This window comes from Protomyctophum parallelum (genome assembly GCF_964188405.1).
Source record: "Protomyctophum parallelum genome assembly, chromosome: 11".
Lineage (NCBI taxonomy): Eukaryota > Metazoa > Chordata > Actinopteri > Myctophiformes > Myctophidae > Protomyctophum > Protomyctophum parallelum.
The window spans coordinates 8259294-8273658 of NC_139707.1; the positions used below are offsets into that span (position 1 = coordinate 8259294).

The following is a 14365-nucleotide window of genomic DNA, read 5'->3' on the forward strand; positions in this document are numbered from 1 at the left end:
TAATAATAATAATAATAATAATAAATAATATTATTAAAAAAGATCGGGATCGGAATAAGCCGATTTAAAAAAAAAAGATCGGTGATCGGGATCGGCCCCCAAAAACGTGATCGGAGCATCCCTAGCGGGAAGACCCATGTTGTTATCCTGCTTAGATTATCCTGCTTAGACTATTTTACTGATTGCACTGATTACATTTACCTCTTGAGAGTGTAACAATTCTTGTGTTAAAGTAGCACTGTGATTCTATCCACCTTTTCAGTCTCTCTCTCTCTCTCTGTCTATCTCTCTCTGCTTGTTCTCATGGGGCTGCAGATTTCTAAACAGAGCCTCCTCAGTGATAGTACAAAATTCTCAAGGTGAGGTAATGAGGCCAGACGGAAGAGCCATTAAGCTAGGAAGAGAGAGTGAGTGTGTGTGCGCTTCATAGTACTCTGTTCTTTAAATCACTGTGTGCACGTGCAGATAGTTGAGTGTGTGTGAGAAGGGATGGAGTGCATAGGATTGAGATTTCTATATTAGTTTTTGCGTAGTTACTTAGGTGTGCATTTGTGTCTGCACTACACTTTCATGTGTATACGTTGTTTGAGTAGTAGAATATGAAATGCTTCCCTGGGTGCATACTGAAGCCTGTAATGGATTATTTTGAGGCAAAAAAAATTCTGATTATTAGTTGTGGATCCAGCTACTACATCTTGTTCCCACTTCCTTTTTCTCCCAATTTACTTGTTAATCATGCCAATTCCTGACTCCCTGTATATTAAAGTCCCTTTGTCACTGCTGACTCCTACAGTTGGTCCTAGGTACCGCACAGACGTTCACGACTTTTCCCAAAAATATGCGCATGCTATCGAGTCTCCTTCTTTTCACTTGACACAGTGAGGAGTTTCACCAGGAGGACGTACTGTAACGCATGTGGAAGAACAAGCTGTTCGTTCGTATAGTTCCACACCTTACTGAACAGTTACCCTAGCCCACCTGTAGGTGTCTATAGTTCCACACCTTACTGAACAGTTACCCTAGCCCACCTGTAGGTGTCTATAGTTCCACACCTTACTGAACAGTTACCCTAGCCCACCTGTAGGTGTCTATAGTTCCACACCTTACTGAACAGTTACCCTAGCCCACCTGTAGGTGTCTATAGTTCCACACCTTACTGAACAGTTACCCTAGCCCACCTCGAGTGCAGCAACAGAGAACAGACATCACCGTCGGCCTCCACTGTCGGCTTCCTCCCACGAACACGGCCACATGTGTTCGTTGGAATGCCCCGGCCAATTCATAGGCAGTGCCTCTGGCACCATGGAGGATTCGAACCCGCCTATTTTAGCGCCTGTGGAGATTGGCAGCACATGTACCCCTGTGCCACCGAGTTCCCGTATTTTATTTTATTATCAGAATAAATCTAATCGCCGACCTTTTTTTCTTTTTGGGGGAGTCGGGCTACTTCTGGGCTCAAAAGAATAAATACTTGAAAGAGTATAATTTGACCTTTTGCAGGTCCATTTCACCCTTTCAGAGGTCATTGGTGGGTGGCGGTGTCTTATGGAAATGCATGACTCAGCAGTGGAGTGTAATAGAAGCCATGCGGCTGGAAGATTGATATGCTACCGGTGTGCACCAGAGGCCTAAGGAGGTCAACGGGCCTTTCTGGTTCTCACTAGCAAGCAAACGGACACACACACACACACACACACACACACACACACACACACACACACACACACACACAATTCAATTACGTTAAAAGTACCATAAGTAAGTTTTAAGTTAAGGTGTCTGTGCGCTGAGGTCATAATAACACTAACTTACAATACTTAACGGTAGGGATGTCCCGATGACGTTTCTTTGCTCGCAATTCCGATCATTTGATTTTGAGACATACCGATAGCGATCTTTCCCGATCCGATCTTTATATTTTTAAACACTTATGCCATATCACAATAGCAAATATCTTAATGTATGTCATTCTGGTGTAGTCTGTTGTGTTGCCTTTCAATTATTGATAGGCAAAATGTGACTATACTTTTATTAGAATGACTGTCATTGTGTTTTATTTTCTTTCTATGAAAGCATGGAATCATAGCAACATAATGATGTATTGGTTAATTAGAGTGAATACAGTTCTACAGCTTATAGAACTGAAGTCAAGTTAAAACTCTTAAAGAGTATCTCTCATTCAGAGAGAGTATACTACAGACACCTATCCCATCATGCATAGCGGGGGTTGCATTTCCTTCATAGGTGTCTTTCACGCCTCTGAGTGTGAATATAGTCTTTGATTGATGATCTCTGACTGAGACCAGAAGGAAAACAACTAGCATAAATACAACTGTTTTTACAAAATCTCATCATTGCTTATACTGTACATCTTTCTTTGAGTTTTACATTAGACAATTAAAAATCAGATCTTTTCTCCCCGATTCCGATCTTTTGAAAATCATGAGATTTCCGATTTCCGATCACCTTATCCTATCTGGACAACCATACTTCACGGCTCAGATGGCCCAATTTGTTCTTTGTCAACCGCAACTTGCAGTTTGGAAATGTCAAAGGGACTGGGATTTTCCCCTTGAATCTTCTCTCCAGCAAGTTATTGGGTGACAGCAGTGTTTGTTTGGGACACCTTCCTCAAAACCACCTCACATCATGACTGTGATAGGCTGTAAATTGGCTAAATTAAATCGGATACATTATATATTGTTTTAGGGTATAGAATTTAGGGTATACAGTTTGAGAACCGTACTGACTCACACGAAGAACTAGGCGTAGTTGGAAGGTTTAGAAGGTCACGAAAAGGGGAAGGAACGTAGAGACACAGTCGAGTTGGCGAAACGGGGCAGCCGCTCGTAGAAGTTGTTTTTTATGACCGTCTCCAAGTCGCTCCCGATTTGCTCGCCTCATCATCTGTCTCGTCTTCCCTCCGTCTCTCTCTCTCCCTGCTCTGTATTATAACCGTGTTTTGGGCTGCGTTGTGTGTCTCTGTCTCTCTCGTACCGCCTTGCTGCCTGCCAGTACGCTCTTCATCTTCCTCCCTCTGCCAGTACGCTCTTCATCTTCCTCCCTCTGCCAGTACGCTCTTCATCTTCCTCCCTCTGCCAGTACGCTCTTCATCTTCCTCCCTCTGCCAGTACGCTCTTCATCTTCCTCCCTCTGCCAGTACGCTCTTCATCTTCCTCCCTCTGCCAGTACGCTCTTCATCTTCCTCCCTCTGCCAGTACGCTCTTCATCTTCCTCCCTCTGCCAGTACGCTCTTCATCTTCCTCCCTCTGCCAGTACGCTCTTCATCTTCCTCCCTCTGCCAGTACGCTCTTCATCTTCCTCCCTCTGCCAGTACGCTCTTCATCTTCCTCCCTCTGCCAGTACGCTCTTCATCTTCCTCCCTCTGCCAGTACGCTCTTCATCTTCCTCCCTCATTACGTCGCCGTCTCTGTTCCTGCGAGATGTGTCCTCCATGCTGCTGCCGGCTGCTGTCTGGCCCATTCCAGCAAGGCTTTGTTTTATTGTCATTTCAAACACTGAGATGGACTCTGTAATCACACGCAGACGCAGTCGGCGATGCCGTGATGATTTGCCGATGGAGCTTTAATTACACCTTCCTTTATCTCTCTATACCTACTTGCAGTACTTTCGTCATTGTCCGCTGCCTATACACGGCTAAATCCTTAGTGTTAATTGATCTGAGGATTTTACTGAGGCGATGATTCAACGTTCACTACTAATACACTATGGTGTTCCTTATCAATGTCTTTTGTACAGGTGCATTAGAGTCTACATTATTATTGTTCTGGTTCTTCATGACATTGAAGCAAGTCATCATCAATACAAATTAAATCAACCTTTTTTTTTAAACAAACACTACCAGGCAAAAGGGCTCTAAAAAAACATTAAGGGCTGTATTTTGCGTGTCTTAACCCATTCTGACCTGAGATCAGATTCTAAAAATGTATGTTTGAAAATGTCGTTCTTCGATTTTTCAAAAATAGCAGACCTACAAGCTCATAGCGCGCTACTCGGTGGCGCGCTATGAGCTTGTAGATCTGCTATTTTTCAATAGCTAAAGCACAACATAGTGCTAACACCAAAATGGGTTCCCGTTCAGAATGGGTTAAGTACCAGGTCTTATTACTTAACTTAAGACCTGGAGTCGTGGTCAATGCTCTTTGGCCACTCAGAATAGCCAAATGGCATTGGTCACGCCTCCAGGTCTTAAGTTAAGTAATAAGACCTGGTACTTAAGTTAAGACACGCAAAATACAGCCCTAAAAGTCTATAGACTCTGCACCACATGACATAATTCCGAAAGCCCAGACATGGGAGCGGCTAGCGCCCCCCCCTCAACAAAACAATCAAAGTAGTGACTGGTTGTACTATAGTACTTAAAAGTGCTTGAAGTTGTGCAAGGTTCTTCTTATACTCCTAGGTTCTAAACATCTGTGTGCTGTGAAACGAGCATGACCCATGCCTGTGTCCAGTCCGTGCAATGTCACGCTGCTATCTGTCCTTCCATCTTCTTGAGAGGGAGTCACCTTTCCTTTCCCACAGTACCAAACCTGCAGAGAATTCAGAGCCCCCCCCCCCCCCCCATCACACCACCAAAGCCGTGACCCTTTCATTAACCCCCGCAACTCAGCTGAAGTGGGTTAATCCCTCATCACTCAGCTCCTGGACTGCACCATCTCATTCAGACAGGGAGGGGGGGGGGGGGGGGGGGGGGGGGGCTAGGGGGGTCGTCATGCCTAGCTCAGGTGTCACAGTCCTGGCTCAGACAAAAGGAAACCTTATCACATGGTGGTCTTAAAAGCCCGATAAATGCATGCATGCTTGCGTGCACATGTGTACACACACACACACACACACACACACACACACACACACACACACACACACACGGACGGGTGCGTGTACTCAACACACACGCGGTCAGACAGCCCCCGTCTGACCCCTCCTGTGTCTGCCGGTGTTTCACTTTTCTCCCTCCTATTCTGTTACTTCCACACCACTGCAGGGCGATGATGTCATGCTGTAGCCGCTGACATATTGACTCGCTTTGTATTATATTTCTATAATATATATATTTATTTATTACGACACAACGACCAGAATACAAGCCAGTCTTTGTATAAGCAGCAGTAAATATTGACTGTAAAAATGTGGCTCTGTATCGCTAGCTGTCTACAGTTTGTTTTGTGAGCCTAATAGGCTATATGCATATACTTAAACGCCATTTTGGAAAGAACTTGGGCCACTTCCCTACTTCCTTCACAGGTGTTACCGATGATTCTAATGAAGGCTCTGTTCCATTCTGGTCAAACAGAGTCAGCGTTGCTGCTATTGTGCATGTTGGCTCAGTGGAAACGCTCCTCCTACACCAGTGATTCTCAAAGTGTCCTTGAGTGGGTTCCAAAATGGTCCATTTGTACTATTATTGGGTTCCTTGAATTTAAAAAGTTTGAGAACCAACTGCACACTAAATGGAACAGAGCCTTAATCCATTTTGGGCGGGAACCCCTTTTGGTGTTTTAAGCATTAAGTTATACTTTAGCTATTGAAAATTAGCTGATCTACAAGTTCATAGCGCCGCACTCGGCTATTTTTTGAAAAATCGTGAAAATGTGCGTCAAATCTTTGGAATGTTTTAGTGTTAGTTGACTAAATATCATAAGACTTTAGTCGACTAAATCTACAGTTGATTTAGTCGACAAAAATGTATTTTGGCAGGCCTTGATGCCGTCCTAATGACTGTTTACATTTGCTGAAAATAGCCAATATGTTATTTTCAGCATGCAACCAAGTGTAAAATGACTTATACTGGATATCTTGTCCACTAGTCTCTTCCTAACATTTTAGTCTAGTTTGTATCTGTTGACGAAATTGTTGTCTTAGTTTTAGTCATCATGGCTTAGTTTTCATTTAGTTTCCATTTATTTCTCGTCAGTGAAAAAAGATAGTTGACGAAAACAACATTGTGTATGCACATGGAAACCATGGGGCACTGGAAAGCCCAGATGGTTGAGGCACGTACCACAATCAGAGTGAGGCCTGACTTGGTTCGATTCCCGAAAAAAATATGTACACTTAGTACACAGTATATGTGAACTCCAAAACTCTTTAAAACTGAGCTCCCTGCCATCCTTCGGTCAGTTCAAAGGAATGCTCCAGAACATTTTTCACCGTGATTGCTCCTGCTTCAATTGATCTATTTTACTGATGGTTGTTCTGTATAAAGTTCCTTTGTAATTTATCCTGATTTATAATGTTGTTTGATGTATTGTTTTTGACTGTATTCTGTGTATAGTAAACCTCGGCTACATAGAAAATGAAGGCTTGGCCCAGGCCGTAGCGTAACGGTCTGGGCACCGGACTGGTGATCCAGTCGCGGTGTGCCGCGGGTTCGACTCCCGGACCCGACACGGCCTTTACCGCATGTCATCCCCCCATCTCTCTCCCCTTTCCTGTCAGCCTACTATCTGTCCCTTAAAAAAATCAATAAAAGGCGTAAGCCGCAAAAAGAATATCTTAAAAAAAAAGAAAAAGAAAATGAAGGCTTGCTGTTCAGAGTATAAATAAAGGTGATGATGTCAACAATGTACAATGGAGTTCAATTCTCTCCTTACCGCTATTCTGTTATTGTTCTTGGTCTTTATTTGTGTAGCATTGCTACTATTGTTTGTTAATTTATTTTACTATTGTTGCTACATGGTTGTGGTGACTAGCTCCCTTCAAAAAAAATTATAAAAAAATTTTAATCTTGATTGGCATTGATTCACCGTGATTTGGATTTATACGTATTGTGTTTTTTTTTTTGCCTGGTATTGTGGAGTCAATCAGATTGTTGTGACTGTGTTCTTTGTTTTTTAAACGGCCAACCGGCAGAAGGGCAGAGTAGTATATTAAAAGGAAAGCTGTGGGAAAACTTGTAGTGCAGCTGAGAATGTGAAGCTGTAAACGGGGCCACTTATAGGGTATAACCCAAAGAGAGAAAGATGCAAATTCCTGTGTTTATGTTTGGCCTCTCCACTTGTTTTAAGGCTTCAATAATAACTGCATTGGTTTAGGTTTACGGGTTGTCTTGATTATACTTGATGTGCTGTGAAATTGCTCCAAGGGAGGGTTACTGAAATGTTTTAAATGAAATACTGTTTCACCTCAACTCATGGTTCCCTCTGTTTCCTCTCCAGGGTCGACATGTCAAGACTGGACAACTGGCCGCCATCAAGGTCATGGATGTCACAGAGGTCAGCAAACTGTGTGTGTGTGTGTGTGTGTGTGTGTGTGTGTGTGTGTGTGTGTGTGTGTGTGTGTGTGTGTGTGTGTGTGTGTGTGTGTGTGTGTGTGTGTGTGTGTGTGTGTGTGTGTGTGTGTGTGTGTGTGTGTGTGTGTGTGTGTGTGTGTGTGTGTGTGTGTGTCACAAAATCATGTATTAACCATTTAAGCCCTATATACCGTTACCGTATTGTGCAGAATATAACACTACTCTGATTATAAGATGACTCCCATTTTTCAAGAATAATTTGTGGAAAAAGAACATTGATTAGGATATTTCCTTTGGAGAAAAAAAGGAATATTCAGACCAATAGAGTACCAGTGAAAATATGTGATGTACAGTTTAATTTAATTTGGAGTACGCTACTACGGTTCCATCCGAGGGGTTACAGACAGTAAAGAGCTGTTGGTTCCTATAGCTCCTCTGTGTGGAGGAGATGGAGTACCGTTCCATCCGAGGGGCTACAGACAGTGAATAGCTGAGAGACAGCGAAATCCATTCACGACGACGACGTACGTTGCGACGTCTATTTTTTCCGTCGCAACGTATATTCGAGTACGTCCTGGCGTAAATATCAATTCGTCCCGGCAGAACGGACTCGTCGCGGCTATATCTACCCGTTTGCGACGTAATAGGTTGACTATTATTTTCCGTCGCGCCAGAACGGGACTCGTCGCAGCTATATCTACCCGTTGTGGTGTGAGCTGGACTCGTCGCGACAGAACGTGACTCGTCGCGGCTATATCTACCCGTTTGCGACGTAATAGGTTGACTTTGTTATATGCCCGGTGCGCGGTGCCCTGCGCTGCCCTGCGCCCTGCGCGGTGGCCTGGCACGTGTGCCAGGCCACCGCGTGCACCTTGCCGGTCCGCCCTGCGCCCTGCGCGGTGGCCTGGCACGTGTGCCAGGCCACCGCGTGCACCTTGCCGGTCCGGTTCCGTGGAGCCCTTCGCCGTCCCCAGGCGACCCTGCGTTCCAGAGCTGTCACCTGCCCACCGAAAATAGCAGATCTACCAGCTCCTATACGGGATGGCCCGACCCACGTCTGTGGACCCCTGGGGATCACGGTAGTCCACGGGGGTCCGTCTGTGTGTGTGTGTGTGTGTGTGTGTGTGTGTGTGTGTGTGTGTGTGAGCGTCTGAGCGCTTGTGCTCCTATCCGTGTGCCTCCCCCCCCCCTACCCCATGTGGACCCTTGGAGGGGGGGGGGGTCCCCCCTTTGCACTTGCTGCGTATAGGGGGGGGGGGGGGGGCTGATAGATAACCTACAAGGACATATGAATTTAATTTATATACACGGCTATATTCAAAGCTCACCGCGCTCGTATAGCGCATTGACTGTCTGTCTGTCTGTCTGTCTGTCTGTCTGTCTGTCTGTCTGTCTGTCTGTCTGTCTGTCGGCCGGCATCTGATCTACAAGCTCAGAGCGCGGTTCTGCGCAGCCCCGTGCGCCTTGTGGATCAGAGCGCACGGGGGTTAATGATAATACCCCCGGGCGGTACGGGTCCACGCGGTCCAAGGTGCACGCGGTGGCCTGGCACACGTGCCAGGCCACCGCGCAGGGCGCAGGGCAGCGCAGGGCAGCGCAGGGCAGCGCAGGGCACCGCGCACCGGGCATATAACAAAGTCAACCTATTACGTCGCAAACGGGTAGATATAGCCGCGACGAGTCACGTTCTGTCGCGACGAGTCCAGCTCACGCCACAACGGGTAGATATAGCTGCGACGAGTCCCGTTCTGGCGCGACGGAAAATAATAGTCAACCTATTACGTCGCAAACGGGTAGATATAGCCGCGACGAGTCCGTTCTGCCGGGACGAATTGATATTTACGCCAGGACGTACTCGAATATACGTTGCGACGGAAAAAATAGACGTCGCAACGTACGTCGTCGTCGTGAATGGATTTCGCTCCACCTGGAATAGCTGCTGGTTCCTAGCTCCTCTGTGTGGAGGAGATGGAGTACGGTTCCATCCGAGGGGCTACAGACAGTAAAGAGCTGCTGGTTCCTAGCTCCTCTGTGTGGAGGAGATGGAGTACGGTTCCATCCGAGGGGTTACAGACAGTGAATAGCTGCTGGTTCCTAGCTCCTCTGTGTGGAGGAGATGGAGTACGGTTCCATCCGAGGGGTTACAGACAGTAAAGAGCTGCTGGTTCCTAGCTCCTCTGTGTGGAGGAGATGGAGTACGGTTCCATCCGAGGGGCTACAGACAGTAAAGAGCTGCTGGTTCCTAGCTCCTCTGTGTGGAGGAGATGGAGTACGGTTCCATCCGAGGGGCTACAGACAGTAAAGAGCTGCTGGTTCCTAGCTCCTCTGTGTGGAGGAGATGGAGTACGGTTCCATCAGAGGGGTTACAGACAGTAAATAGCTGCTGGTTCCTAGCTCCTCTGTGTGGAGTTGGAGTATGGTTCCATCAGAGGGGTTACAGACAGTAAATAGCTGCTGGTTCCTAGCTCCTCTGTGTGGAGGAGATGGAGTACGGTTCCATCCGAGGCCGAGGGGTTACAGACAGTGAATAGCTGCTGGTTCCTAGCTCCTCTGTGTGGAGGAGATGGAGTACGGTTCCATCCGAGGGGCTACAGACAGTAAAGAGCTGCTGGTTCCTAGCTCCTCTGTGTGGAGGAGATGGAGTACGGTTCCATCAGAGGGGTTACAGACAGTGAATAGCTGCTGGTTCCTAGCTCCTCTGTGTGGAGGAGATGGAGTACGGTTCCATCAGAGGGGTTACAGACAGTGAATAGCTGCTGGTTCCTAGCTCCTCTGTGTGGAGGAGATGGAGTACGGTTCCATCCGAGGGGTTACAGACAGTAAAGAGCTGCTGGTTCCTAGCTCCTCTGTGTGGAGGAGATGGAGTACGGTTCCATCCGAGGGGCTACAGACAGTGAATAGCTGCTGGTTCCTAGCTCCTCTGTGTGGAGGAGATGGAGTACGGTTCCATCCGAGGGGTTACAGACAGTGAATAGCTGCTGGTTCCTAGCTCCTCTGTGTGGAGGAGATGGAGTACGGTTCCATCAGAGGGGTTACAGACAGTGAATAGCTGCTGGTTCCTAGCTCCTCTGTGTGGAGGAGATGGAGTACGGTTCCATCCGAGGGGTTACAGACAGTGAATAGCTGCTGGTTCCTAGCTCCTCTGTGTGGAGGAGATGGAGTACGGTTCCATCCGAGGGGCTACAGACAGTAAATAGCTGCTGGTTCCTAGCTCGGATGCTCCCTGTCACAGCGTGTGCCAAAACAGCTCATCCTCTCCCAGCCAGACAGTCCCTCATGGCTCATGTCTACATTATATTCCTCAACTCCCCGCCCCTAAAAAAAGAAGAGTAATGATTTCAGGGTTACAAGTGGTAGAGAGGCTTCTGCTTTTGTCCTCTATCGCCTGCTGACCATGGAGCAGATGATGAAGTAGAGAAGAGCTATACTGTTTTAAACGAGAGATGATGTCTTATCTGTAGTATAAATGCACCAGGTCTCTGTGTGTACTTCACGTAACTCGAGAACCGTTCGGCCCACCGACCTCAAATTTGAGACATGCGTTCCACACCACCACAGACAGGGTCGGATATGTCCAGAACCACTACGAAAGGCTCTGGTCAGGCTCTGCCAGTGGACCTCACCTAGGCTGTACATCTCCATATATGGGCATAAAAGGGTCACAGACAGACAGGTACAACGGGTATTGCATTGCCGGTTGGGGCTGGGCATGGATCTCCAACTTCCATCGTTACCGACTCTGTGCTGGGCACCGATCTAGTTTTAAAAATAAGACCTCATCGTCGACAATCGACATGCACGCATTATGCACACTGTGTGTGTGTGTGTGTGTGTGTGTGTGTGTGTGTGTGTGTGTGTGTGTGTGTGTGTGTGTGTGTGTGTGTGTGTGTGTGTGTGTGTGTGTGTGTGTGTGTGTGTGTGTGTGTGTGTGTGTGTGTGTGTGTGTGTGTGTGTGTGTGTGTGTGTGTGTGTGTGTGTGTGCGCGCGCGCCTCTCAGGGCTCTATGCTAGTGTATTTTCTGTTTCCGTTCTACATTAAATATCTTCCCAGACAATAGCAAACAAGAGATGATGTCTTATCTATAGCTTATGGGAAACACCATTCCCATAAGCTACTAAGCTTATGGGAATCTTGGTGGAATATATTCCTTACAAATAGCAGATCTACAAGCTACAATACTAAGCTTATGAGAATCTTGGGGGAATATATTCCTTACAAATAGCAGATCTACAAGCTACTAAGCTTATGGGGATCTTGGTGGAATATATTCCTTACAAATAGCAGATCTACAAGCTACTAAGCTTATGGGAATCTTGGTGGAATATATTCCTTACAAATAGCAGATCTACAAGCTACAGTACTAAGCTTATGGGAATCTTGGTGGAATATATTCCTTACAAATAGCAGATCTACAAGCTACTAAGCTTATGGGAATCTTGGTGGAATATATTCCTTACAAATAGCAGATCTACAAGCTACTAAGCTTATGGGAATCTTGGGGGAATATATTCCTTACAAATAGCAGATCTACAAGCTACACTAAGCTTGTAGATCTGCTATTTTCTGCAAAAGTTTTCCCTCAGAATATGTAGGGTTTAAGTGGTTAACGGTGTTTAGGCAGCCGTAAGCAGAGACAAAGTGTTTGAGTAATTGAAGCTCACAGTATCACTTCCTGCATGGGTGGGCACTTTGAGCATGGAGAGCTTTCCAGAGGGCCACGTTGCATATTACTGTCCGATCTACAAGATCAAAACGCATCGCATTGCGACACGTTTTGATATTGTAGATCAGCTATTTTTTGAGTGGTGCAACCACTCCCTTACGGAGCTATACTGTATGTGTGTGGCTGGGTGGCTGTGCGCAACACACACGCAACTGTATATATGATGCTTTTGGGTGTGCCAGTACAGTACAGTGATAATGGGCGGGGAGTGGCGGCCAAATACACTGTACATATATTTATTTGGGGTTTTATAATTTGAATAATTTCACATTTCACATGAAACGGTTTGAGAAGCAACGTGTTAAATTCTAATCTGAAATGGTCAGTGGAGGTCAGCGGAGACGCCCTGTGTCATCTTCGTCATAACGACAGTCACATGAGCCCTCTCATCTGGCCTATCCATGATAATGGACATTCTACCGTCCGTCCGCCTGGCCTTAACCCATTCTGACCTGAGATCAGATTCATACGAGGTTTCCGCCGGACACACACTGGTCTGATTAACCCATTCTGACCTGAGATCAGATTCTAAAAATGTCAGTCGTTCTTCGATTTTTCAAAAATAGCAGACCTACAAGCTCGTATCGCGCCACTCGGTGGCGCGATATGAGCTTGTAGATCTGCTATTTTTGTAGATCTGCTATTTTTTATGTTATGTTTAGCTAAAACATAACATGATGCTGACACCAAAATGGGTGCCCGGCCTACAAGCTCATACGAGCTTGTAGGTCTGCTATTTTTGAAAAATCGTAAAAATGTGGCGCAAATCTTTGAATATATATTCTCGGGTCTAAATGGGTTGACCATGATAATGGACATTCCGCCATCCGTCCATCCCTGTGCTTGTAGATCTGCTCCTGTGATTTTTCCGGGTCCCGGGCAAACGTCTAATCTCTCTGAAAGTTAAAAGGTTTGGCAACCACTGTGTTAGCTGGCTCTGCGTTTGTTGAGGGGGGGGGGGAAGAAGAGTGTGAAAGTGTGAAAAGCTTGATATTTCTTTTTTGCACACATTACCGCATGGTGTGTCACTTCTCTCGTCCGTCTGCACGCACGAACGCGCGTGGAGACACTTTCTCAGTTTCCCCGAAAGATCTGTCCCCATCACCACCTATAGCTTTAGGCCTTAGGCCTGCAGACACAAGACGCAAGTAGAAACAGAGTAAGAGAGAGAGGATGTCTCTCTCTCTCTCTCTCTCCATCTCAGCATATGACCCATATACCACTTCCTGTTGTACAGAGAGCGTGAACGAGACGTGGAGAGCTAGACGGACAGAGAGAAAGTGGTGGAAGAGGGAAGAGGAGAAAAGGGAGGAGGAGAGAGCGAGCCACATGATGAGAAGATTACACTGAGGAAGAAACGCAGAGGGTCCAATGATTAGGACTGACATCGCTACACATTTAAGTTGACGATTAATTGTCACACAATTTTGGGGGGTTGCCCTAAAATGAAGGTGCCAACTGGACCTGAAACTGGTTCCCAAACATTAAAAAAAAGGTGCCAACTGGACCTGAAACGGGTTCCCAAACATTAAAATAAAGGTGCCAACTGGACCTGAAACTGGTTCCCAAACATTAAAAAAAAGGTGCCAACTGGACCTGAAACTGGTTCCCAAACATTAAAATAAAGGTGCCAACTGGACCTGAAACTGGTTCCCAACCATTAAAATAAAGGTGCCAACTGGACCTGAAACTGGTTCCCAACCATTAAAATAAAGGTGCCAACTGGACCTGAAACTGGTTCCCAAACATTAAAATAAAGGTGCCAACTGGACCTGAAACTGGTTCCCAAACATTAAAATAAAGGTGCCAACTGGACCTGAAACTGGTTCCCAATCATTAAAAGTGCATAGACTTGGCTGCCTCATGACATCATGTCTGAAAGCCAGACAAAACTCGGTACTCTCAGTACTCCACTCGAGTAAGAGTAATAAGTATAAAAAAAAAACCTAATACTCAAGTAAAGTACGAATCCTCAGAATCAGTACTTAAGTACAGTACTTAAGTACATTTACTCAGTTACTGTCCACCTCTGCCTACTTCTTCTCCTTCGAGTTGATTGTTGAGAGAAACAGTATGTAGGGAGTAGAGGGAAGGAGAGAGAAGCATGTTAAAACGGAAGGAAATGGAGAGAGGAACGAATAGAAAATGGGGAGGGGGTGTTTTGAGGACCGAGATAACGATGGAGAGAGCATAGAGGAGGGACGGACAGACGGAGGGAGGGGTTGTTTGTTTCACTTCATAGCAGAGTTCAGTGGAAGTGCAGTGGGATTATGGGAGGTATTTGATCTCTCTCCGACTGCCACGGCTTTCTTCACCTCCGTCGTCGCACTCGTTCCATCATCCTCCCATCTCTCCTCTCTTCCCCGTCCGTTTTCTTCCCTCATTCT

At 46.2% G+C, this 14365-nt stretch overlaps 1 protein-coding gene across 6 annotated transcripts in view; it reads left to right on the forward strand.

Annotated features, from left to right (window-relative positions):
* Positions 1–14365, forward strand: part of LOC310867291 (mitogen-activated protein kinase kinase kinase kinase 4-like) — a 162102-nt gene that overhangs the window by 71995 nt on the left and 75742 nt on the right. For all 6 annotated transcript variants that reach the window (XM_083777217.1, XM_083777220.1, XM_083777215.1 and 3 more), the window contains exon 3: positions 7182–7238. In XM_083777217.1, the coding sequence (XP_083633343.1) occupies positions 7182–7238 (57 nt within the window). The remainder of the gene's footprint in view (positions 1–7181; positions 7239–14365) is intronic.